The following is a 26568-nucleotide window of genomic DNA, read 5'->3' as shown; positions in this document are numbered from 1 at the left end:
TAGAATGGTGAGAGTGGCTTTATTTGGAACCAAGGTCGCTTCCTCCGCCATTATGTAATCTCAAGATTCGGAAAGCCTGACATATCTTACTTCAGCGCTTGATGCTTTGCTTTGGCTTGCTCCTCATCCAAATAATCTCTTTCATTGAGGGATCACGAGTAAAATCATTGAAGGTATATATATTGCTTTTTATTGGATATGTAAAGAGTTATATCATTATCAATTATTTCTTTTTCTTTTCCTTTTTTTCTTTTTTTCTTTTTTTTTCTTTTTTTTTTTCTTCTCTCATATCAATGTGTGTTCAAGTTTGTTTACCGTTTCCTCTCTTTCTTGTCATTTAAGTTGGTTTTTTATTGGATTTTGCAGTTTTCTTATAAGAATGAGAACGTCGAGAGCTGGGTACATGATTCGGACGGGTGTCAGATGGATTATTTTGAACAGTCTGAAAAGACTAGTTTGGATGATTATTTCGGTAAACTTTTATTACTCTGCTCTGAATACAAGCAGATAGAGTGAATTTCTGATGTCAAAAGAGATAATGCATTTTAGTTCTATGTTTAAACCGTTCATGTAGACACGAGATTTGGATTACTTAATGCAATAGTATTGTAAAAAGTTAAAGGACCAAGCCTTGAAACATGGACTTGGATACTCCAAAGTCTAGAGTATTTTATGCTACCGCAGTGTTCCATACGTGATTATAGGTTGTGTTTATGTTGTAAACTTTATTCTAAATAGCCGTCATTTTTTAAGTTTAAATTTCTTTAATTTGAAGTAGCTACGATGGATTCTATCTCTGTTCTACGCCTTCGCTTATGATTTTCAATTATAATAACATATTTGAAAGCCAATTTCCACTTCCAAAAGAACGTAATTTAAATCTCTTGTTTTCTAAATAATTTTGCAACTACATATCAATATAGTGGTATACATGAACTTTAATGAAGAAATTGCACAACAACCGTACTCAACTGTCTTTAAATTCATTCTATTCGACCTACAGTTACCAAACTTTTCCAAAAATATTATATCATAGAATATATGTACCTTTTATTCAGTTGCAAGGGACTTTATCCTTTTGTCCTGCACATCAATCATCTTGAAATGAGGCTTTGAGGGAAACACAAAAAGAGTTGAAGCTGCAATTGATGGTTGAAACCCAGCTGAGTATCTCACGGAGGTCAAAGTAAATCTAGGTAACTGTTGCACTCCTGAAGCAAGTGGCACCAGTTTGTAACTGAGGACGTGCACCGACTTTGGAAGAACAAAGACAGTGTCGTTATGTGACCCAGACATTACAAAGCTTTGTGCATCTGCCAACGAGAACTTAACTTCTTGAAGCAACTGTGTCTGGTTCTGAATTTCAATAAAATATGTAAAGGGTTCTCCAAGAATTGCATAAGGAGGACAATCCAATCTCAGTACCAAAGGCGATACCTCCAGATTCACATCGGGAAGTTTCTGTTTAGTCAAAACTGAATTTACTGTGGTGCCAGATTGCTCATCAAGCCCAGAATCTCTCCTCCACCTTAGACATACATTCCCTAACCCAATCTTTGAAGAATTTGTCTTTGGAATAATGCTGAAAACCTTTTTAAACTCTTCACCTGGAACAACAAGGGCAGGGTCTGAAAGGTCTTCACCACCATGTTGCACAGAACATGAATTTCCAAAGTCATCACCATCTACTTCAAGAGACATGGATTGAAACCGCAATGGCACGTCAGTACAGTTCTTAGCACTAATGATGAGTATACTTGTTTCATTCGAAGGGAGTGATGGTGACTGATCAGTATCATTAACTGGTTTAATCCTCGAGGGTAATAATGGGTCCTGCCGGAATGGCAGCAATAAACGATGGCTGATCATGATTGCAGTCTTTCCATCAATTTGCAAGCTCTTGTGGATATTAACTTTCTGAGCAGTTGATTCATTGCTATCCGGACTATAACGAAGTGACACATAGAGCATAACTGGTTTGGGCCTATGCCACTTGATTTCCAGTTTGCATGACCATGATTCTCCACATTTCAGAAATGGAACTGAAACCAATCCAAAAGATTCTTGTATTTTCTTGATTTTGTCCGTGTCCTGTTGAGATTCATCTTCCCCTTCAGGTTCAGAAATACCGAGAAGTTGAACATGATGAGTATCCATAGAGAAGGGTTCAGTATCACTAGGACTGATCAAGCCACCACCCCTCACATCCACCAGATTAATCTTCAACTCACCAGAATAAACAGCATGTCCCTTGGAGGCCAGAGTAACAGGGACTAAAAAGCTCTCACCAACAAATGCAGGACCAGAAAGACCTAAATTTAAATCGACTTGTGACTCTGGTTCTTCAACCTGTATAGCCCTCTGGCCAGAGAATGCCAAAGCAGGATCCTTGGTTGGATAAGTCTCCACACGGTCTTCAAACTTCCAGAGAGGCAGCTCATCCATCGAAGCAGGACTTTCAGCTCTGCAACAGATTGTGAAGTGGGGTGCCAGTTTGGCAATAACAGATATACATTCCAGCTTTCCACTTTCATCTGAATCACACAATGACTACTCTTATAATTCAACATACAAGAAATGACAAGACAAAAGTGATTAGAAAAATCTGAGTCACATAAAAAATATATCACAGATCAATCATACATAAAAAAAAAAATATATATATATATATATCATGTATTGGTTGCTGATGGGATTGACCACTGTTTGTAAGGACACAAGTATCATCACAAAATGACTAGTCTTATAATTCAACGTCCAAAAAATGGCAAAACAAAAGTGCTTATAAAAATCTGAGACACATAAAAAAATATATTATGGATCAATCATAAATAAAAAAATATATATATATATATATATCATGGATCGATCACTGACGAAATTGATGACTGTTTGTAAGACAGTTGACACACGTATAATCTATACATTTGTGAACACAGAAATAACAACGGACTTACCAGATTTGACATCATATGTCAGCCGTAGCCATCTATTTGTAGACAATGACAAAGAAGAAGCAGTCTCTACACGGTGACCCTGGTGACCATCGACTAAGGCACCTGAATGTCTATGGGAATTCACAATGATGAAGTTGCAATCAGACTGATTGAACTGGACTTCTAACTGGTCAATCTCAACCGTATGGGGTAGTTGTGATAGAAGCGATAGTGTAATTGATGTGGATGAACCAGGCTTGACTATATGTTCGTGGAAAGCAACAGAAGCAAGAAGAACTAATCTGAGAGGACTGACAACATCAATCTCAAGGTGAAGTGGATTATCTACAGTAACTTTGAGATTTGCACTCTCGTCAGACGATGCCAACTCCAGTTCTCCACAAATAAACCCAAAAACTTCATTGTGTATTAGTTTTCTTTGTTGGAGACTAACAGGGCCAGCTGGACCACATTCTTTAAATCCGAAAAGCTGGTCACCAGTTTTGGATGATACAGGCAGCGCAGCCATTTCAAGTGAGTACTCTATGAAATCTTTTACCATACCTTGTTTCCTTGAGCATTCTCGGAGGTAACCCAATACCTCCCACAACAAAGTCACCCACCCTTCTTGTCTGTATAAACTTGCAATACCATCAAAGAGTGGTTTTGCATTGCTAAAATCTCCCACACCATAATATTCTTTGGCCATCTGGAACCCACAAAAAGAGCCCATTCTATGGACTTTAAGATTACTGTACGATTCATATGACTTTTTGAGCAGAGCAATAATTTCAAAGGAATCCTGAAACCTTTTACCTTCAGCAACTGCATAACGTGTATACTCATCATCAGTAAGACTGCCAAGAGATATAAAAATATCAAGTTTTAGTTAGAATCATCGCAAATGAATGAGGATATTCAAACAAGATATTATCTTTTAACCGAGACTTACGGTTGCATAACATGTGCATTCCCTTGCTCAACTAATCGAGCAAACTGACCCACATATGTTGAAGGTACCACAGATTCAGCACTAGAGTCAACCTCACCAAGACTTTCAGACATTGACACAGCAAATTCTAAGGAAGATCTCTTCTCCTTTAAGTAGTGAGCAGCTAACTGTTTCAAGGTTACATATTGTTTTTAAATCAGTAAAAGCTATAGTTCAAAATTATTAATGCAAGTGGCTAACAGCAAATTAATCATAATTCACACTATCTTTACAATCAGAGAATACTTCAGTCGGACAATTGGAAACATCCTGCCAGTACTATCATTGACCCTAGCTATATTGACAATTGAATAACAAATAAAAGCTGGGTAATGGAATTTTTTTTCACGAAATTAGGGAGAGGGATTCACAAATAATAGGAAAGGGGAAGTTTGCATAAGTTTAATAGCCAGAAAAGAACCATTGCTCTATATGGCGGCCTAAGCATCAAAATTATTGTCAGAAGTATATGTACACATAAATATTTCCCTCAAATGAAGTTATGCTCAAAATTATTTCTTACAATACAATGCATCATACTCTTTTGGATATGTGAAATTTATGATGCCTGAAAGAAAAAAGGACCACTGGCCTGATAGTAATGAGCAGGATGAAATTCCCACTCAGTCAAAGGTCTCTCAGCAGTGCCTACAATTACAGATGAAATAGTAGGAATGGCTATAGAACTTGTCTCCAGCAACTCAGCAAATACCAAAAACTGTCTACTCATCCACTCCCAGTGAAGAAAGACAGCTTCTGGTGATCCTATGATCCTTTTGTACCAAGTATTATGCTGGCGAAACCATGTAACTGCATCAGGAATCTTTCCACCATGCAATAACAAAGTTGATATTTTGAAATGCAATTGTTCTGCAACAGTCTTTATCTCAACCAAGCGCTGGATTGTAGTTCTAGTTGATGTCCCAATCATCTGCATAATTATTAAATCAAAATGACAGATAATATAAATGCTTAAGACATCCCTGGGTCATAGAAATGCAGATACCACTTGATAGATGATTGTAAGTAACAGATTCAAAACTGCACATGCAAGCCAACGTAGATTCCAAATCACTTGAGAAGTCAAATATAATAATTCGGCTCATTCTCTTTATTATGTGAATAAGGTTCAAATGCACCAGAAAGACTCCAACCATCTATCAAATTTTACAGCTGAAACTTTGTTGAGATACCCTAGCATTTGATGATGCAGCCACTTCCACAATATTTTTTTTTTTTTTTCCAACAGAAAATAAGGAAATTAAATGATGATGCTTGTCACAATAAAGAAAATCCTGTTTCATGGGTTGGCTAGGTATCTGCCATCTACTGATTAAAACTAGCACATAAAAGTAGGCATACAAGGAGCATGACTAATTCGGCTCATTCTCTTTATTATGTGAATAAGGTTCAAATGCACCAGAAAGACTCCAACCATCTATCAAATTTTACAGCTGAAACTTTGTCGAGATACCCTAGCATTTGATGATGCAGCCACTTCCACAATATTTTTTTTTTTTCCAACAGAAAATAAGGAAATTAAATGATGATGCTTGTCACAATAAAGAAAATCCTGTTTCATGGGTTGGCTAGGTATCTGCCATCTACTGATTAAAACTAGCACATAAAAGTAGGCATACAAGGAGCATGACTAAGACAGTGAAAGTAAATGGGGAAATCAGCGAAGCAACCGTGAACATACCTCGCGTAGTGCATGATATGCATCTTCATAGAACCTTAAAGCTTCAACCCAATCTCTTCGAAACTCTGCATATACAGCAACCTAACAATTCATATAAGAAAACTAATCAGCAGCTAAAACAGGATCAGAAAGAACAAAATTCATGGAGATATAAAATGCAAACCTCCAGGATGGATTATAAAATGCTCAAAGTGATAGAGGATCCTAATTGAATAAAAGTTTTGTCAACTGGACGCATATCCAAATGTCAGAGTTTTGCATCCGAAAACCATAAACTAATCTGACGTCCCATTTTGGATCATTCTTCAGCTTTTAATGGGCTAACTGAGTCCAACAGGTGAACTCAATGGACAAAACTGGTAGCCTAACATCGTAAGCAGTGCGTACACACCAACACTGACGTCCCATTTTGTATCATTCTTCAGCTTTTAATGGGCTAACTGAGTCCAACAGGTGAACTCAATGGACAAAACTGGTAGCCTAACATCGTAAGCAGTGCGTACACACCAACACCATGATGCGAAATCTACAACATCATTAAGAGACTTCTACATAGCCAAATAAAGCAGATAAATGCATTCCTTCTTAAGAAACCTGGCAGCTAGTTGAAGATATTTGTGAACCATCACGAAGTTAAGATGGAATTCTAGATTAATGTACAAGGGGCCCAAACTAAACAACTCAAAACTTTGAGCCATGCTGGTTTCCAACATGTATTTTAAGAACCACTTTGTTGGAATCTCAGCCTGCCCAGATCTCCTATCTTTATGGATTCAGTAGGTGAAAATTTTCATGTCATCATGAAAGATGTGTGATGTGTGTGCTTACACTTCATCATGATAAAGACTTGTCTACCATCTCAAACTAGAGCTTCAGAGGGTGTCATATTTCTTCAGAGACACGTATTTGGGGATAGGGCTAGAAAAGTAAGACAGTAGTTCTTCTAATATTATTATGTTCACCAGTGAAAGTTTCTAATCTCTCAGTGTACATAGGTAAAAGGCACTATAAACCCCTTTCATTTCTCTGCATTCTACTTTAGATCTCTTTTTAACCATCTCCCTGTTATAACTTTTAGTCAGATTTTCTGTACCACACTTGACTTTGCAATATTCAACTGAAAAGTAATGGTTGCGGTAAACAATTCAAAGCAACAAAAACAATCATACACTTCAGAACAGTTAATCACTTATTTACTCAAACATCCAAGTAAAAGATCCTTAACCTTGAAGCAATAGCGAATGCTCAACTCGATTGAACTAAAACTCTTCTTCTCTATTTTTGTTTTAATCTTTCGCCCTTCGTCTTTGTAATATGTGTTTGCTAGTTCCGCAAATATGCTCCCCAACCTGCATCAATATGATGAACATGAAAAATTTTCTAATTTTTTTTTTTTTTTTTTTTTCAAATTGAGGTAGTCATGGTTCATGGTTCATGGCTATAAAGAAGAAGTAAATGACTAACCTGTGAAGAGACTGTTTGAGTTCAAAAGCATCATTTTGGCTAAACGTAATAATGTACTTGGAATCAACTTCAGCTCGTTTTCGTAAAGCTAGCATTCGATCTTCAGTGATGTCATCTAAACCAAAATACATTCACAAAATTCAAAATTTTTCCACAAAGCCAAAAAAAAATTAACTGAAAAAAAAAAAAAACGAATTAAATGCTTAACACACCCTTGGAATGAGAATGCACAACAACAAGCACCAATCTAATGTTCCTCGCACGAATCGAAGCTCTGCCGCAAAAACAGAGAATTTCATAACCAATTTTCCAAAACAAAAAACAAAATCAAATGGCTGGAGAAAATAAAATAATACTTGAGCTCTTCGAGATCGGAGCAGAGCTGAAGCCACTGAGCTGGATCACCGGAGATGCGATCGGAGGTGAAAAGTGCGGCGATGACGGAGGGAATCCTGGTGCGGTGCTTCTGCAGCCAATCTCTCTTCAGAATTCCAACAGCAGCAGAAGAAGATGAATCGGTTTTAGGTTTAGGGGATATAAGAAAGGAGATCTTGGAAACGTCGGGCAGTGCAAGGGAGTTGATCGGAGGCTGCTGAGAGTGGAGGTGCGTCGTAATCGCCTGGTGGAGCTCTCCGCACCCAACCACCGCCACCAGACTCACCGGTGGACTCCTCAATTCCTCCGGATATTCTTCCATTTCCACCACTCACTCACTCCAACTCCAAACGTTCTCCTCTTCTTCTTCTTCTTCTTCTTCTTCTAAAATCAATCTTCTTCGTCTATTCCCTCTGTTTTGCATTGTCTCGACCCATTTTTCAATCCAACGACCCCTATCTCTGATCCAGGTCCATATTCTATTGGCCCATATAGTTGAATAGGATCCTCCGGTGGCCCACTAGCTGATATTTTTTGGGCCGCTATCTGTTCAACTTCTTCTTTTTTTTTTTTTGGGAATAAAATTACAATATTACCCTCTTGTTTCATCAGCTTGACGTAATTTTGGGAGAAAATAACTAATATTTTTGAACAATGCGAATTTTCAAATACTATTTTTTTATTTCGGCCAAAATTAATAGTTGTGTAGATTTTGGCGACGATACACTATTTCTTTTATAAAACCACTCTCTCATTTATTGCACATCACAAAATCCAGAAAATTTGAAAATAAATTATTTTTAAATTTATAAATATAATATTTTAGCATGTATAGTTTTGTGTTTAGCTGTAAACACATGGCAAAAACATAAATGAAGTTCAACACCATAATAAGTATACTCTTACCATATTAGTATGATTTACACAAATTGGTATATGTGTGTCTCTGCTCACCCAACTTGGTTGTGATGATATTACCAAAAAAATAAAAGCAACTTGGTTGTGATGATGATGATGTTGGAGCGATCAGAAGTCTAATGATTAATGATGCGCCAACGCCAACCCACAGAAATATAAAAACAATTTGTAATGTGTAACATTTATATTGGTTTGGAACCAAGTTAGGTGAACTAGGCCACTTTAGCCCTTTGAACCACTTGTTCTGTTTCCTCCCTAAATATCTGTTAAAGTAGACAACGTGGAGTTATCTTCACGTGATGTAATGACTTGAAAAATGTAAAAAGATGCATATAGGCATGGTGCAAGGTGTTCTTAATATAATAATAATAATTCTGATATTTTAAATTTTAAAATTTAAATGGTTGGACTATTTTGAAGTTTAAATGTGATAACAGTTCAAAGATGGATAATTTTTTAAAAATTCTAAATCAAAAATGTCATCAAGTGAGAAAAATACCAGATTTTTTTCAATAAAAATGAAGTATTACAGCATAAATGATAATCATTAATATTAATTTGTCACATTTAAAAATGTCAAATATAAAGTAGAATTTCTTTTTCTTTTAAGACAAATTCTAGGCCAACCTTAATCCACTCCATCCGAGTATTACACAAGTTGCAAATTTTTCCATATTGTGAGCAACATAGTGAGCCATGTTACATGGAAATTAGATTTCCAAAGAATAAAAATCTAAAACTATATACAAATATATATATATATATATATATAAAACTTTTCCACGAGAAAATGATGTTGCTCCACTTATATTCTACGTTGGATGTCTACTATTGTTAGCGCTTATTGAAAAAATGTAGTTATGGAATCGGTCAAATAAATAATAATTATCATCTAGAATCTCTTTTTCTTTTTTTCTTTTTCTTTTTTTTTTTTTTTTTTGAAGAAAGGTTTTCTAATTTTAAGATTGACCATAGTTCGAAAAAAGAAGGTTTAAGATTGACCATATATATTACCAGGGAAAAAAAATAAAATAAGTTAATGAAAAATGCCGACAAGTTAACATCTAGTTTTTTCCAAAATAATATTTAAATTGGTCCCTTACTACGCCCTAAACATCGTCTGAAGAAAAGCAAAAAAACCAGGCAACACAACAAATATCGATATACCTGATATGCACTATAACAAAACTGTCTAGAAAATAACATTAAAAGTAATCAACTAGATTTATTTGATATCTTTACCATTATTCACATCTAAATTAACCCTTAGATCTTAAACAGTCTAAAATTTTCCTTATTTTTGTCCCTAAAAAAAAAAAAAAAGGGGGCAACAGAACAAATTAATCACACATAAAACAGTTGGATCTTACAAAAACAACTTTTATGTGTGCATCCCCATAATTAGTGATTTGTTACAATGTTAATTAATTAATAATAATCAATAAAGATATTTTTTTTTATATAACCATAGAGTAAAAAAACAAATGTCTACAGATTCAACATAATTGACGTAACTCCATCAACAGGTTGAAAAAACTTTCTCAATATTTTTATGTCACCAACTATGAAGAGTGACTTGTGGAGAAGGAATTGCCAAGCAATCTAAACGAATTTCCTTTTCTCCTTTTTTTTTTTTTTTTCCCTGAAAATGAAATGTCGGAAAACGAGCTTGATAATTCTCTCCATATAAGTCACTGAGGTTCTCTTCAATTTCTCGATCGGAAGCCAAACAATATTATATGAGAAAGGAAAATATGGGAAAGAGCAAAGTTCTTATTGTGGGTGGAACAGGGTATATAGGGAAGAGAATAGTTAAGGCAAGTCTAAGCCAAGGATATCCAACCTATGTCCTTAAACGACCAGAGATTGGGCTTGACATTGAAAAGCTTCAACTTCTTTTGGAGTTCAAGAAGCAAGGAGCTATCCTAGTCGAAGCTTCGTTTTCTGATTTGCAGAGCCTTGTTGAAGCGGTGAAACTTGTTGATGTTGTGATTTCCACCATGTCCGGTGTGCATTTTCGCAGTCACAATATTTTGTTGCAGCTCAAGCTTGTGGAAGCCATTAAACTAGCAGGAAATGTTAAGGTAAGGTTAAATAATTTCTTATTAAGTATTTGGTTAAAACTTAAATTAATTAACTTATTCTTATGATAGGTCTGACAAAATTTGTCCAGAATTCCCAGATAAAAGAAAATTCATATTGTATATAATATAATTAATTTCGAAAGGGTTTTTGGTTCTTTTTTGTCTTCTTTCTGCAAATATTTTTTTTTTTTTTTTTTGGTTATTTTCTCTTTCCTGTCTTTACTTTCTGTTTTGGTTTCCTTTTTTCTGTCTTTATTTTAATGATTCACATTAAATTCGAAAAAATTATGCCTCAAACAAAGAAAAGTAATGAGAATTCCTTTCAAGATAATAGTACTGAATTCCATCCTCATTCTTTGGAATAATTCCAAGTTTTGCTTCAAGGTGTATTGATCATGCCCCGAATTAGCTGAAGAAATTAATCAGGTGGTGGTAAACGACATCGTATGTATACTTCCTAACATGCATAAAGTTTTATGATAGAATTTAACTTGAGAATATAAATATATATATATATATATATATATATGTTATCAACTACTAATTGGACATCAACTAGTAATTGGACAGTCCCATGATCATAATGATAATTATGCTAGTTAAAAAAACAATTGGGGAAAACTAATTTTTGGTTTTCTACCTCAGGAGATAAGCAAAGATAATTAAGCTGAATTATATTTTGGCCCAGTACTTTTTAGATGTGGCCAAATAGTACTTAATTAATATTTTTCATCTTTTTTTTTCATTTTTTTTTTTAGTTAAAACAGAGTCAAATGGAACAGTTTGGTCATTTGAACAAATTTAATTAAATATATTTGGGATATTAGTTATAATTTAATTAATTTGGTAATTGAACAATTTTAACTAGTATAGTTTGAGTTAACAAAACTAAATACACAACATAATGCATGCAATAGATATTTAGGTTGGAGAAACCATTGGTTCTGCTATTTGAAGCCTATATATTTAATATATATATATATATTATTCAATCAACTTAAGTACTTTGCCCAAAAAAAGAATAGTAATGAACTTTGAAAAGTACATGAGATTGTATAATACAAATAAAATTGATTGACTAAGTATCCTATAGTTTGAAAATAAACATTTTGTTGAAACATATAACATATATATATATATATATATATTTATATACTTGAAGTAGTTGAAACGTATATCGACATTATATAGTTTCTAGAATAAGGATTAAGGAAGGAGATCAAAAGCATAGATTAGGTTGGGAAATATGGAAAGGTAATTCGCTTTCTATCAAAGTTGTTGATATATATATATATATATATATTAATAATTGGGCAATACTAATTATTCATAATTTAGTGAAATTAACCTTTCTGAACTTGGTGCACAAAGATATAGGTAGAGAATTTTAAAGTACTGAAAACAGAAAAAAAGTCATAAGGTGGTAGGTGATCAAATTTGTAGAGGCCCCTTGAAACAAATTATACATAAACAAATAGTCAAAGCTGATAAGTCAATAAACTAATAAAGAGGTTTGTTTCTTTTTCTTCTGCGTAGACCACTTAGAGGAGAAGGGTCCCACAGATCATACTATTGTATAAAGAATCAAAGATTTGTAACATGCACTCACCGACTGATAAGATCATTATTGTCGTTATTTCTTTTTCTCATTGATTATCTTAAATGAAAACTTTGATTTAAAAAAAATGTAATTCCTTTTTCGATATGTTAAATTCAGTCAAGTTGGCAGAATTTAATTATGCTTATATGAATATGGACAAGTAGGGATTCAATCCTGGTCGTGTGGTCTTGATCATATAAACAGAGAAAAAAAAAAAATTCTTGATGAACTATAAATATAAGTTGAAATTTTAGAAAATTAACTATCACTCTCATTTGTTTTTGTATCAATTTCAAATCAAAGCAAAAGAAGCTTATCCCTAAATTAACAGGTATGGAAAAGAGATTTAGCATTAAATTATTTATGTCTTTGTCTGTCATTTTTATTCAAATTGCAAATTAAAGACTGTAGAGAATTTTATAAAGCTTAGAATAAATAGTCATTCTGAAATAATCTGATGCTACATATATATATATATATATATATATATATATATTTTTTTTTTTATTAAAAATATGAAAATTTTATGGTGAGAACGGTCCGTATGAGAACCACAGTATTAGTGATTGTTTTTCATAATATTAATGACGGTTTTTTAGAAAATAGTCACCAATACTATAAAAAACTATCACTAATACTGTGGTCCGCACGAAAACCGTCCTCACCATATACGAACCGATTAAAAACATTTATAAGTGGACGATTATTAATTTTTTAGTGTCACTATTCATTTAGAGTAGTATCGTGCAGCACTTTTCTTCCTCAAAGGGGAAAATAATGACAAGGAATTACATAAAGTTGTCAGCGACTGCTTCTGGACATTACATGTACCACTTATTAGATTTCAATGAATCTAATTAATATTTACTTATTACAAATATTAATTTGTTGGTATTATCTGTATGGCCGTATGGATGTGAAAACTTTTGTTTCTTCTCCACACCACTTTTTATCGATACCAATTATTTTATGTGGTATATTTTAAAGCACCTAGCTGGTCCATGCATAATCTATCTGTTTGAAAATGGTTGGAACATAATGCAACAGTTTTCGAAAATCTGGTCTCCTATCTGTTTCATTGGTTTGACTATTGAAAACAAAAAAATTAATTAATTAAAATAATTTTCTCCACTACCCACCTATACACAGAGATGTGTCTGTTTATGAAGAAAAACACTTCTTCCCTACCTTTTTTTTTTTTTAATTAATTATTATTATTATCATTGTTGACTTTAAGAGGTTATGTGTTTGAAGCTGAAAATTTAAAACATGTGAGAAAATTTTTATTTATTTATTTATTTTTGTCCTTTTCCATTTTTTCTTTTCCTCTGTGGAAATTAACATCAAAACACACAGAGCAAATGAATGTAATGAAACATTTGATTAATTAGTGATGATTCCAAATGAATTTTTGATAGCGTTTTTTGCCATCGGAATTTGGTATCGATCCGGCGAGAATGGGACATGCACTAGAGCCAGGAAGAGTAACATTTGATGAGAAAATGGAAGTGAGAAAAGCAATAGAGGCTGCCAAAATCCCTTTCACTTATGTTTCTGCTAATTGCTTTGCTTCTTATTTTGCCGCCAATCTCTCTCAAATGGCTACACTATTGCCTCCAAAAGATAAAGTCCTTTTGTATGGAGATGGCAACACCAAAGGTACCTCTCTCTATATATATATATTGGATTTTTTTTTTAATAAATGTATATAAATTATTATATATATGAATTATTTATTAGGTTCTATATATCAGATAATTTATATTGAATATTTAATGTGGTATTAGTAATTTATGTGGACGAAGATGATGTGGGAACATACACAATTAAGACAATAGATGATCCTCGAACACTGAACAAAACAATCTACATTAGGCCACCAGAAAACATTCTCTCCCAAAGAGAATTGGTAGAGAAATGGGAAAATCTTAGTGGGAAGAAGCTAGAAAAGACAAGCATTTCTGGAAAAGATTTCCTTGCCTCCATGGAAGGTATGTGTCTTATGTATATGCACAATTCAAGTCTAATTAAAAGATCGAAGATAAACCAATATTGTTAATAAAAATGGTGATTTTTAATTCTAAGTTTTTATTATTATTTTTCTTTTTTGTCTTTTGTCTACATTTAGGTATGGATTACGCAGGCCAAGTAGGAGTGGGGCATTTTTACCATATTTTCTATGAAGGATGCTTGACAAACTTTGAACTAGGAGAAGATGAAGAAGAAGCTTCCAAACTATATCCCGAAGTCAAATATACCCGAATGGATGAATTCTTGAAAATTTATCTCTAAGATTCTCACAGCATTATATATATAATTTATATTCTAATTGTGTGATGTAATAAAAGTTTGTGGAAATCAATTAGCGAACAATTTGAATGAGTTATGGGAATAACCAATGATAATGGTCAGTGTTTCTTCTGTGATTGATATGAATTGGAATCTTTGATCTCAATATTAAAAGGGGTGGGGGGCAAGTGTGTGAAGAGTGTAAGCTTGGTTTTTTGTAACAGCTTTGAATGTGTAATGCACAAAAAAAAAAAAAAAAAAAAAAGAGATTTGATTTTTCTTTAAAATTACTTGACTAATTTGATTTTTCTCTATATACTAGACATATATATATATATATATATACATATACATATATACGGAAATTCTATGGTGAAAACGGTCCACATGAGGACTGCAGTATTAGTGACAGTTTTTTATAATATTAATGACGGTTTCTTAGAAAATCATCACCAATACTATGAAAAAGCGTCACCAATACTGTGGTCTGCATGAGGATTGTCCGCACCATAAACGGACTGTATATATATATATATATATATATATACATATACATATACATATATGTTGTTCCAATAATCACTCATATAATAAGCCATATATAGGAGCCATTCCAAGCTAATTTTGCAGTATCTCGACAAGCATTAGAACAAGGGCTGTACCATGACTTTTGAAGATATAGAGCATAACAATACATTTCTTTCCAATATAACCCACACACTTTGAAAAGCAAGGGCATTAGCTACAATAAATATGGTCGCTAAAAGTCTCCATTTGTAGTTAAATAATGTTTTTAGCCATCATAAATGTCATTGATATATTGTGACCGATATATAGCTAAATCTCAGAGTAATTAGAATTTCCTATTAACAAGTTATTAAAAAATCACTCCATCAAAGCCCGTTCAGAATTCGATATTTGAAGCTTCCATCAATGTTAAGCTTTCTGACCCAATTAATTAAGCCATACATATAGGTGTCAATCCAAACTAGCTAACAATTCTTCTTCTTCTTCTCGAGCAGCTAGCTAACAAATCTATTTTCGCTTCCCAATCTCTATAAACATTAGAACCACAGCTGTCAGTACTAAAATTACTGATGATATTCGAATTCCAACTAACATGTTTGAAGACATAGAACAGAACAATTTCTTCGCAATATGATCCACAATTTCCTCAACTAATTTTGACTCAGGCCTGGCATAAATTGAAGGACAAATTAGTAATAATAAATTATAATTAGACAAAGACAAGTAAAAAAGGATTTAATTATCTACAGAAAATTTTAATCTATTCTTGGAAGAAAACACACACACACACACACACACACACACACACATATTTGCCGAGAGATGTCATGTAGAAGTATCAGAAGACATAGTGATATGACAAATATCAACAAAAAATTGTCATTTCTTTAATTTAGTTGTCATATTTCCAATTTAGTTTTTATTTTCAAATTATTAATTGAGGTGTCATCGTCACATCATTTTATCATTTATTATAAATTGGAAATAATTCTTAGTTAAAAGAAAATTCTCTTTAAATGTATAAATAATATTTGAAGTTAAGAGTTAATTAATTACCTGGTGACTTGTGAATCCCAACCAGATAGACTGGCTGCTTCAGTCAAAGCAGCCCTCCATTTTTGGACCTTATAATACTCTTTGTTGTTCTTGAAACGTTTCTCGAGTTTTGCAATTGCAATTCCATAAATCCCTTCCTGTTTCCTTACATGTGATGGATCAACACCAAAGAAGATCGGTATCACAAACTGTCCCATTTTTCTCTTGCATTCAAATATTTCAACTAGTTCATCCAAACACCATGTGGAAGAAGCAAAGTTTTCTGAGAAAATGACCACAGAAATCTTTGATTCCTTGATAGCTTTCACAAGTGCAGGTGATATTTCGTCTCCTCTTTTAAGTCTATCATCATCTATGAAAGTTTTGATGTTCTTCCTACATAATGCAGCATAAAGATGGCTCTTGAAGTTATGGCTGGTGTCCAAACCTCTGAAACTAAGAAACACATCGTACTCTCGTAGAGGATTCATATAACAATAAGAAGAAGAAGAAGAAGAAGGGAGGAAGAAGAAGAAGAAGAAGAAGAAGACATATGTATATTCACATAAAAACCTTGTAAATCCACATACTCAAAAAGGGTAGCAAATGGGTCTTTGATCTATGTCTCTCTATTTATATGCATTCAGAATGGGAATAATTCTCTAGGGAGAGCATAGTTTGATCAAGTTAACTGATAATTTTACAAAGAACCCTAGTTAGGATCGCTCTTTTCTTAATTAAACAAAATATATAGAAAGAGACAATGTTATAGTACGATATTTACCAAGCAATTATTGTCTGATAGCTCCGCGCCCATACAAATTATTGTTTGATCTATGTCTCTCTATTTATTGCGCGAGCATATGCTCCTCGAGAGTGTTGGATCCTCTCAACTCTCAAGCTCACTGTGTTTCTGATTTCTTACACTATCAACTGGTATTCGACATGCTAAAACAAGCAGAGAAAAACAGAGCACTATCTCTCATGTAAGGAACTATATAATAATATAATTTTATATGCATGTGCTTGTTCCAAACCACTTTGAGAGTATTGCCCAATTGGATGTTCCAAACTATAAATATATTAGTGCTACTATATGCATGTTAACTGAAACTAAAAATTAAACATATATATATATAGGGAGTTATTTGAGTATTCTTTAAACATGTTATTAAACAATGGTAATTTTAATTTTCTTCACGAAGGGCCATGCGAATTTGGTTAAAAAAAAAAGGGGAAAAAAAAAATTTGAATCCTGTTAATACAGGTAATTTGGATAAATTCAGCTAATACTAACGCAGTCCAAATATGATGTATTAATTACTTTTGTACATATGAAGTTCATCGAAAGATTGAGTCAATTTATGAATCAAGAAGAGGTAATGGCCGCATCAAATAATTAGTATTTCTAACTACATTTTTATATAAACTACATGAAAACAAAAGTGTGCAACTGTCAAGGCACATGCTTTATCACCAACAACATATATATATATATATATATATCATCTTCTGTATGTAAACATCTTGGGTTCCAATTCAACTCCATTAGAGCTGATAAAATCATACCCACCTTTGGCATTTAAGTCAAAGTGTATGGAACCCTTAAGCTTACTATCTTTAGCTTCTTCTCTATTTCCCTCTTCATACACATTGAAAGTCGAACCATTGGCTTTCTTATAAACATCATTCATGTCAAGTATGCCTTCTTTTCTATCTACTTCATTGATGTTCTCCATAAAATTTGACAGAGCCAAATTGAAATCTGTCAATTGGGCTTTTGCAGCTTCAAGGCTACCAGGGCCATTCATGTCCACTGAAAGGCTCTTTTGGGCTTTCTCTAATATGGCTTGCAAATACTTCCCTTGGGCTTCAATTCTCATTTGCAGTTTCTTCTGAACCTGTTTGTGAAAAGGTTTAGTTCACAGATAGCCGAAAGAAACAGACCATGGAAGAGAGAATTTGACAGTGAACTGCAAAATATAGCATGCAGTGATAGCTAAACAATATATATATATATATATATATATATGTAAATTTATATGTATACCTCAAGTTGTTCTTGTAATCTTTTTTGCACTTCAATTTGACACCTTAAAGCTTCTGCGATTGGGATTTCACTGTTTTCACAATAGCATGAAATTAGTATCAAGGTATTGCCATATTTAAAATGAAGAAACAATAAAATTATAAATGGATTTTGTTTATGAATGCTTTATCTATGCTTCGACAGATGGCAGATTCTATTTCATCCACTAAGCTTTTGAGAACAAAGAAGAAAACTGCTTTGTTTTTGTTGCCATTATTTTCCTTTTTTCAGAAAGGAAAACTGAGGGTAAAATTAAGTTGGCGTTACATATACATATATAGCCTACTTTTCCATTATTCTGAGCAAGATCAGCAGGGGACGTCTTCAGACTTTTTTCCCCCCTACTGCATTAAATATTTTAATTAGACTTTTCTTTGCTTTTTACAGTACTTCAACCAATAGGATCGGGTCTAAAAGGCCAAACCATCCATAATGAACACTCTCTTAAGAAAGGAATAAATACCTAAAAGGCAAAGGGAGTCCAATTATGTAACCAAAGGGACACCAAAAAAAAAAAAGAAAAAAAAAAGGAAGACATTTTCCATGTTTTGGTCGTTCCAGGCTCCATTAGGGAGTCCAGAGTAAGAAATTACTGATGATTTATAGCTTAAAAGGCAGAAACAACTTCAGCATCAACATCAAAATCTATTTCACTAATACCAAATATCTACTTATTGAAGCTAATCTAAAATAATAGGGGTTTCGAATGTAAAATCAAAAAATGAGAAAATGAGGATTCACATACGCTTGATCGAGATCACATCTTGATGAATTTGTGCTAGTCCCTGGAGAATTGTTACTGAATTGTACATATGAACCACCTAGAATCCACAAAAGGTAATGCCCATTATAAAGAAATTTCCAAGTTTGTTCTTTTTGCCAGAATAACAAAAGAAAGAGGGTGAGATTATTAAAAGAAAATGCCAAAGTGAGAGAAGAATAAAGAGGAAACTACTTTTGCTTTAGGAAAATTGGCTCACCATTAATGTCTCTGGTTTGTTCTGAAGGGTTTTGTCTCCTGGCCTGCTGTCCCAGTCTGTACTTCTGCAATTCAAAGAAGGAAAAACGTCCAATTACTAAAAAAAAAAAATATATATATATATATATAAAAAAAAAAAAAAAAAAACAGCAAAAAGAAAATTATGAAAAAACTTAAAACCTGTAAATGGCTCTTCAAATGGTACAATGTCAAGCCCTTCAAACCCATCAGCCTCAAGACAGACTTAGGAGTTGCTTCTGAAACAATTCAAAAGTTTTTTTGCATTAGAATTGTGGTAGAGACACCATATTTAGACCTTACTTTAGTTGTTACAAACTTTATACATTTAATGTCCTTCAAAAAATGCAAACAAAAAATACACCCAAAAAAGAAAATCAGGAATTATCATAATTCGATTTCAGCTATAATAATCTCCAATTTTTCTTTTTTATAATTCAGGTTTAAAAAAAAAAAAAAATGACATACTGTCAGGGCCACCGAGTTTAGTGACAGCATCGACAAATCGATCGTGAAGATCAGCCGTCCATCTGAGCCTGGGTTTTGGGTCTCTGGTCATCACCACCCCATTTTCGTATCCGAAATTCCTCTCCATTTCTCTTCCCCAAATTCAACAAAAAACCTCTCTTTCCACTGACTCACTCACTAAGTGTTCCTTCCTTTTGAATGCTTTTAAATTCCGTTAAAAAAATAAAATAAAAAAAGCCCAAAATTCGGATTAGATTCTTCTTTTCTTTATTTCCCCACCTTTTGCTTTTTCGAACCAATCCTTCTCATTCTTTCTTCCCCGTGAAAATTTCACAATCAATTCAAAAAGGCCAAAAAAAAAAAAAAAAAAAAAAAGTAAGCAACAACAACAACAAGAAAGAAAATCAGGAAGCTTTTCCTAGAAACCCACCAAAGAAGAAAGAATCTTCTTCTCTGCTCTCTTAATGTTCATTCCTCAAGAAACACCATTTCTTTAACAAATTCATTGATTTTGATTCAAAAAGTCGAACAAAAACCCATTTTTATTTATTTTATTGACTTTTTTAAAAAAATATATAAAAATGAGAATCCGAAGGAGGACATGTAGAGGGAAGCTCGGCGACGAATCTGAAGACACCATGATGGGACGCTATTTGATAATATTACCAATGATTTATAGTCTTCTCCTCCTGAGTTCCTCTACTTCATTTGACAACCGTTGGATTGAAATACTCTCACACTTAAGGAACAATCCGACGGATTTGATAGGGAATTGAAGAGGGTGAGGATGTAGAGGAATCAATTTAGATGCCAGGTGGATGCCAGCGTGGAATATTCGCCGGCGAGCAGAGGGAGAAGAATATTCGAGGAGTCACGTGGCGGGGGGTGGTTTTTGGAAAGGAGGTGGGAGCACAAAGTCATTTCATTGCCATGTGGGAGGAGGAGGACATGTAGGGTCCACCCGATTAGAAGGACACGCTTCGTAATCACCGCAGACGACGGGGCTGATGAAGTTGACCCGAGAATATTCCCTTACGGGTGGGTCCCACTTTGGGAGAGAAGGGTGGTAGTAGTGGTAGTGGTGGTGGTGGGGTGGCTGTTTTGTTTTGTTCCTTCGAAAGCCTTTTTGCTCCTTTTCCCTCTTTCCCTCTTTCCTTCCTTACCATACCAGCTCTATGTCGTACATTATCCGACAATGTACCAAAATAAAAAACAAAAAATAAAAAAGTTTAATTGGAGTTTCTCAACTGGGTAATGTCATTTGTTTGCTTTTTAGTAAATCAATATTGGAAATTTTGGTATTTGCTATATACTCTGTCGTACCGTTAAATCTTTTGAAATTGATGATGATTTACAGTTTGTCTCTTTCTTCTATTTCATCTTTCTGATTTCGGGGAAAAAATTAAAAAAAGAAAAAAAGAAAAAAAAAACATATATATATATATATACACATTTACAAGTCAACTCCAAAAGTTAATAATAATGGAAATTCTCAAAAATCTAATCGGTATGTAATACTTTTTATGCTTGTTTGAATTTGACTTTTAATACAACCACTCAAATCAATACCCATTAAGTATGGTTATTGAAGTTTTCTCTGTTATACTTCTATGTATGAATTTGTTTTTGAAGTTTTCTATGTTATACCATTATGTATGAATTGACTTTTAATACAACCACTCATATCAACACCTATGCAAGTATATGTTAGCCAGTCACATAATAATAGAATTATACATTTGAAGTCGAATAAATATACAAATTTTATAATTATGGCCTAAAACACGTTGTGCTTCTATTACTAGATTATGTATTGATTTGCATAGCAGCTTCCTCAAAAGTTATAAAATATATATATATATACATATATATTTCAACTTTTAAATAATGGTACATGTCACAATCATTAGCGTCATCATCAAAGATGAAATATTTCATCATCCTCATATTTTCTAACTCATGTTTCAAACAATTCTACATTCAATAATAATGTTCGTTTAAATGTCCGGTAAACAAACTCTTCATCATTGTGAAAGTACAAATATTCAATGTTTACTAAATCTTTAACAATCTTTACTAGCTTAAGTCTTCAATAGTTAAATTTCAACCATCATCTTTCAAAGTCAATATAATACAGTGCTTCCTTAAACAATGATACTGAGTTCGAAATTCCCACCCCCAATATCATCGAGGAAAAAAAGAAGAAAACAACTATCATCTTTTAACAAAATGGATTAATCACAGAAGATAAATAGTTGAGTAACAAGTCTGCCAAAAAAAATTATTCATTATCTTACACTCACCCGGTGATTCTATGTGCCGTTCTTAGCATGTTCTCAGCGCATTGATCCACTGTCACAAAATTGAATATGAGCCGACCTTTTCCATCATACTAAACACCCTTTGAAAGCTTTCCTTAGAGCAACTTCATCCAAATTTCTTCCTATAAACACAAGCTTGTTAATCCTCTTTTCATCGGATCCCCATGTATTGCCTGGACAGCCATCCAATGTGGAATGCACCCCCTGGAAGTTGGAAAACAGAAATAAAAAGAAATTAGATGTAAATTTTAACAAAATTAACAAACACGATATCCATCATTAAAAATGAGAACCTGAAATACATAACGCTGATCTGATCCATTTACAGATAAGACACCCTTCATTCTGTATAAGTCCTCTCCCTTTTCTTCAATTAGTCTTTCAAGCCAATCATCAACCTGGTCCATAAAAAGACAAAAAGAAAGATTATTCAAGCTCTAAAATTAGATTATAGGAAAAGGTAAATAAATCTAATAGGAAACTAGAAAGGCAAATAGCCAATACAAGTGGCTATTGACTCTATCGGGAAAACAAACATCAGATTTTCTACCCCAAAATAAAATTTTAAAAAAAAAAAAAAAAAAAAGTTCCGACAAATAGAAGGCAGAATTTATTTGAGACTTACAAAGAGCTAACTTTTCTTTTCTTTTTTCAATAAGGCATTCCTTATTTGTTAGAAACGCACAATTTATCAATGTATCCCCAGCACATGCATTCAACTAATATTCACATAGGTATGTTTGTGTTTGTGCAAAGGAAGCACTCATACACACAAATAAACAACGTATGTACAGTATAATACATAAATTATTTACCTCATCAAGATCAAGGGTTCCCTCGGACACAATACTAATGCTAGAGACAGCTGAATCATGTACATGATCATGACGACGATGATGATGATGATGATGCTGATGATCATGGCATTCTGAAATAACCATGCAAAGTCACAGTCACACAACAGAAAAGTGGATCAAAAGTAAAAGGATCTAAGATTCGCTTTGAGAAAGGCTCATGTTAAGGAATTGTGATGCAATGAAAAACTATATAATAATCGAATTTGGAATACAAATAGATATGCTATGTTAGGATGGACAATGGAGTAATCAACAAAAAGGTATACCTACTACATTGGTTTCTATCCCATCAACATGGAAGACCAATATCCATGTATTACATAAAAAGAGAGCAAATTTCTTCTTTCATCATGAAAATGGAGTACAATTTAGGTTTAAGGACCGAAACAACATCGTCTTCTTATGTTTTCAATCAGCTTTATTCGAAATTTAACTCAAAAATATATTTTTATGTAGTCGGCCTATCAGTATGCATGTGGCCAGCTCCATCCAACCCTAACAAATGACCTATTAGACATTATATCATAAATCTTGGATGATAATTTAGGTTTTTTAAGAAGGAGAAGTCTAGGGACTATATTAAGACAACCAAAAATTCCAGGTTTTTTGGTAGCTGACCCAAATGTGTTGTATAGAAATTTATACAACTGATTTTAATTTTTTGTGCCCCCTTTCAATTTCTTCCATTGCAAAATGAGGTACTAATGAGGCCAAAGGAAGGATGAACAGAAGGCAGGACAAAGAACCCCCCCAAAAAAAAAAAAAAAAAAAGGGCAAAAGAATGATACCTTGTCCAGGTTCATGTAGATGGGTTCCAGAACAGGAACTATCTACTTGAACTTCAGAATCTATCCTGCAAATTAAAGTATACTTCTTGAAATATTATAGCCTTGACAATGATGTTAGTTTAACATGCAAGAAAGCATATAGTCAAAGATTAGACAGCGACCTTTCAAGATCATATCCTCCCACTCCTAAAACAAAGTCCATGTCGACGGATCCAAATTTTGCTAGCTTAATTTGTGCCATCCCATTGATATGCTGTTATCAATTCACAAAAAGTAATAAGTTAAGATATATAATACTCTTCTGGATTTTCTTCTTCCTAGGAAGGTGGGAAACCTCTATCTTGGAAAACTCAATAGATGCAGAAAAACATGGTAGAAGCATTAACCACCTTTTAAAGTTCACCAACACCATGGCTTTCTATGTTGAAATTGCATAATTAATTTGATGGGAACAATCATATACAAAATTGGAATATTAATATATTCTATAATCAAAGTATTATCTATCAACCATCTTGCACATCACTTTAACATTAGTTTCGATGCATGGCCCATTTTAATTCATCCAATTCAAATCCCGAATAGGTCTATATTCTGATTTGTCCCATCATCAGCAAACCAAACACAGTAGATCATGTATATTAGAACAGGGGAATTTACCTTGATTCTCTTAGTCAATATCTCCAACTCAGTGTCAGTCACTAAATCTATCTGTCAAACCAGTTATGGTTTCATCAGGAAACAAAAATAGCCAAAGTTTTGAGACTAATAGTGCGTAAAATTAATAAGTTGCACGCACGAAATAGCAACAACACTCAACCTTGTTTAAAATAATTCGATCAGCATAAGCAATTTGTTCTACCGCCTCATTCACCACAAATCTTGGCTTCACTTCATCCAGATGCTGCACTACATGCTTGGCATCAACCAAAGTAACAACTCCATCCAGTTTCACATACCGAGAGACTAGTTCATCCATACAAAAAGTTTCTATAACAGGACCAGGCTTAGCGAGTCCTACAAAAAAGATTTAATAGCAATCAGGTTTCCCTTACTGGCTCTTCATGCAGTTTGGAGGAGAAATCCCCAAGCGTCAAAGCTGATCCTTATCGTATATTAATATCCATAAATGGAAAAAAAAAAAATACACACACACACACACACGCACAAATGGCTGAAAATATTACTCAAATCTCACAGGACCAAAGAACAGCAAACACATATCAAATATAAAGCTGATCATTGATATTCAATCCTCAAACTTCTTTTAAAGGAAGGAACCATTTCTTTCTTCATTTCCTTACCCACTTCTTTTCTTATCTCTATATCTTTTTCTCATTCTTTTAAGGGAAACATCAACTTGATATAAGTCTTTAAAATTGTGACCATTTTAGTTTCAGAAATAGAAATCAAAATTGTGGCACTTAAAAGATTTGAGCACATACTTAAAACAAGTCCCACCTCAGCTAACCCAGTTAATTTATAAAATTCCAAAGGTTGAAGTGTAACTAACCTACCTGTGGTTTCAATAACAATGTGATCAAATTTATCTCTTTTCTTCTTAACCAACTCCAACAACATTTTAACCAGATCTCCGCGTACAGTACAACATAGGCAACCATTGTTAACCATGACAATATCTTCTGCTACAGAGGAATGACTAGCAACCAATGATCCATCAATATCCACCTCACCAAACTGCATTACAGTAATCACGTTGTTATTTATTAAAGAAGAAATAACAGCAATAGCCTATATATTTTTAAATAAGAAATTGTATGAGAATAATAAGTTTTCTTCATTACTTAGAAAACTAATAAATTGGATATGTATCATATATACAAAAGCACTTTCCATGAGAAAGTAGAAAAAACGTAAGCATTTTACATAATTTCATGTACCTCATTTTCAATCACTGCAATCCGCTTTCCATGCTGCGAAGTGAGAATATGATTCAGCAAAGTCGTCTGCATCGCAAGCAATACACCGCATGAAATTCCAAGTCCCACACTTTCTCGGTAACCAAACAATAAAAATCGGAAAAGCAAAAACCCAAAAGTGAAATAAAAAAAGAACCGAACCTTTCCAGAACCGAGAAAACCGGTGATGATGGTGGCTGGGACACGGTTATCGAGGCCGAGAGCGGTGGTGGCAGCAGTGGAGGACTCGTCGAGACTCTGGTCGGGGGCCGAGACCATGCTGCGTTTGGAAAAAGCGGGACGAAGATTCTGGAAACTTCGAGAGTGGAACTCTCGGGAGACGAAGAAGTGGAAGTTTCTGAGGAAATGAGAGTGTATTGGAGGAGAATCATGAGGGCGAGGTTGGAGAAGTTGGTGGAAGATTCTGGACGATGTTGCTCTTGAAATTAGGAATCTCGCTGTACTAGCACAAGCAGCCATCGGTTTTCAGAGCAATGGTTAGGAAGACGAAATGAGGAAATCGAGCTTCGAAGAATGAATTGGAAGAAAGAAATTGGAGCTTCCTTAAACCCTGACAATGGAGGCTGGAGGGTTTTGAAACCCTCTGGTATTTATAGCATACAAGAATTCTCTGCTTAATTTTTTTTCAAGTCTAAAATAATAATAATTATTAGCTGGATATTTATATCACCATTTAAATTTGACATTTTAATTTTTTTTATGATTTTATTAAGATTAAAAAAAAAAAAGTCCCCAGTAAAAAAGAAAAATAACAAGTCTATTAAATTATATTTTCTTGTAGTTTCTAATATAATAATTTCGTATATCCAAAACTAATCTTATTTGTAATTATTTTTATATATTTGATTTTCCTATAACATTTAATTGGCATATTATATTAATAATGTTCAAACATTGGATTCTTCATTTGATCGTAAGAAAATATAAGTTATTATTTAAAAGAATTAATTCTCAACATCCCTACATATAAAAACGATTACAATTGACACTCATTTAGAAAAAGAATAAAAATCAATGGGCAGTACTATATATACCAAATTTAATAACCAAAATTTTAATATTAAATGATTTGGTAGTTTATTAATGGTTGTTAAATTAACCATGTCCTAGAATCATAAGAGACAAAATCAAGGAAACAATGTCAAATTGCTGATACCAAAATTTTGGTTAAAATTTCCTCAGTCTA

General features: G+C 33.5%; 5 protein-coding genes across 6 annotated transcripts; 1 reads left to right on the top strand and 4 right to left on the bottom strand.

The window, feature by feature from the left end:
* Window positions 1-871: 871 nt before the first annotated feature.
* On the bottom strand, window positions 872-7892 carry LOC107408331 (uncharacterized). The gene is made up of 9 exons (XM_048463905.2): window positions 7450-7892; window positions 7306-7367; window positions 7094-7208; window positions 6855-6978; window positions 5630-5710; window positions 4520-4858; window positions 3889-4055; window positions 2958-3793; window positions 872-2534 (listed from the first exon to the last, which is right to left on the bottom strand). Exons 1-9 carry the CDS (start codon window positions 7788-7790, stop codon window positions 1051-1053), a joined length of 3549 nt encoding a protein of 1182 aa, XP_048319862.2. The 5' UTR covers window positions 7791-7892; the 3' UTR covers window positions 872-1050.
* Window positions 7893-9941: 2049 nt separating this feature from the next.
* Window positions 9942-14500, top strand: LOC107434370 (isoflavone reductase homolog). The gene is made up of 4 exons (XM_016045836.4): window positions 9942-10470; window positions 13489-13729; window positions 13858-14061; window positions 14199-14500. Exons 1-4 carry the CDS (start codon window positions 10126-10128, stop codon window positions 14360-14362), a joined length of 954 nt encoding a protein of 317 aa, XP_015901322.3. The 5' UTR covers window positions 9942-10125; the 3' UTR covers window positions 14363-14500.
* A 538-nt stretch (window positions 14501-15038) lies between these two features.
* On the bottom strand, window positions 15039-16908 carry LOC125419145 (disease resistance protein RPV1-like). The gene is made up of 3 exons (XM_060817859.1): window positions 16857-16908; window positions 15944-16511; window positions 15039-15554 (listed from the first exon to the last, which is right to left on the bottom strand). The coding sequence occupies exons 1-3, from the start codon at window positions 16906-16908 to the stop codon at window positions 15395-15397; spliced, it is 780 nt and encodes a 259-aa protein (XP_060673842.1). The 3' UTR covers window positions 15039-15394.
* A 307-nt stretch (window positions 16909-17215) lies between these two features.
* On the bottom strand, window positions 17216-21920 carry LOC107434378 (myb family transcription factor PHL11). 2 transcript variants are annotated; one of them, XM_025067475.3, is made up of 6 exons: window positions 21780-21920; window positions 19171-19247; window positions 18992-19055; window positions 18757-18832; window positions 17973-18042; window positions 17216-17823 (listed from the first exon to the last, which is right to left on the bottom strand). In XM_025067475.3, the coding sequence occupies exons 2-6, from the start codon at window positions 19216-19218 to the stop codon at window positions 17428-17430; spliced, it is 654 nt and encodes a 217-aa protein (XP_024923243.3). In that variant the 5' UTR covers window positions 19219-19247; window positions 21780-21920; the 3' UTR covers window positions 17216-17427. The 2 variants fall into 2 exon arrangements, with proteins under 2 accessions (XP_024923243.3, XP_015901330.3); XM_016045844.4 differs by lacking the exon at window positions 21780-21920 and adding an exon at window positions 19477-20597.
* On the bottom strand, window positions 21437-26014 carry LOC107434372 (uncharacterized). The gene is made up of 10 exons (XM_016012385.4): window positions 25524-26014; window positions 25344-25409; window positions 24960-25140; window positions 24263-24459; window positions 24103-24153; window positions 23604-23695; window positions 23443-23507; window positions 22613-22725; window positions 22091-22195; window positions 21437-22001 (listed from the first exon to the last, which is right to left on the bottom strand). The coding sequence occupies exons 1-10, from the start codon at window positions 25839-25841 to the stop codon at window positions 21864-21866; spliced, it is 1326 nt and encodes a 441-aa protein (XP_015867871.3). The 5' UTR covers window positions 25842-26014; the 3' UTR covers window positions 21437-21863.
* Between the last annotated feature and the right edge of the window lie 554 nt (window positions 26015-26568).

Source organism: Ziziphus jujuba, chromosome 6 (assembly GCF_031755915.1).
Source record: "Ziziphus jujuba cultivar Dongzao chromosome 6, ASM3175591v1".
Lineage (NCBI taxonomy): Eukaryota > Viridiplantae > Streptophyta > Magnoliopsida > Rosales > Rhamnaceae > Ziziphus > Ziziphus jujuba.
Note: the sequence above shows the minus strand (reverse complement) of the source record. Positions and strands in the feature narration are given on the sequence as shown.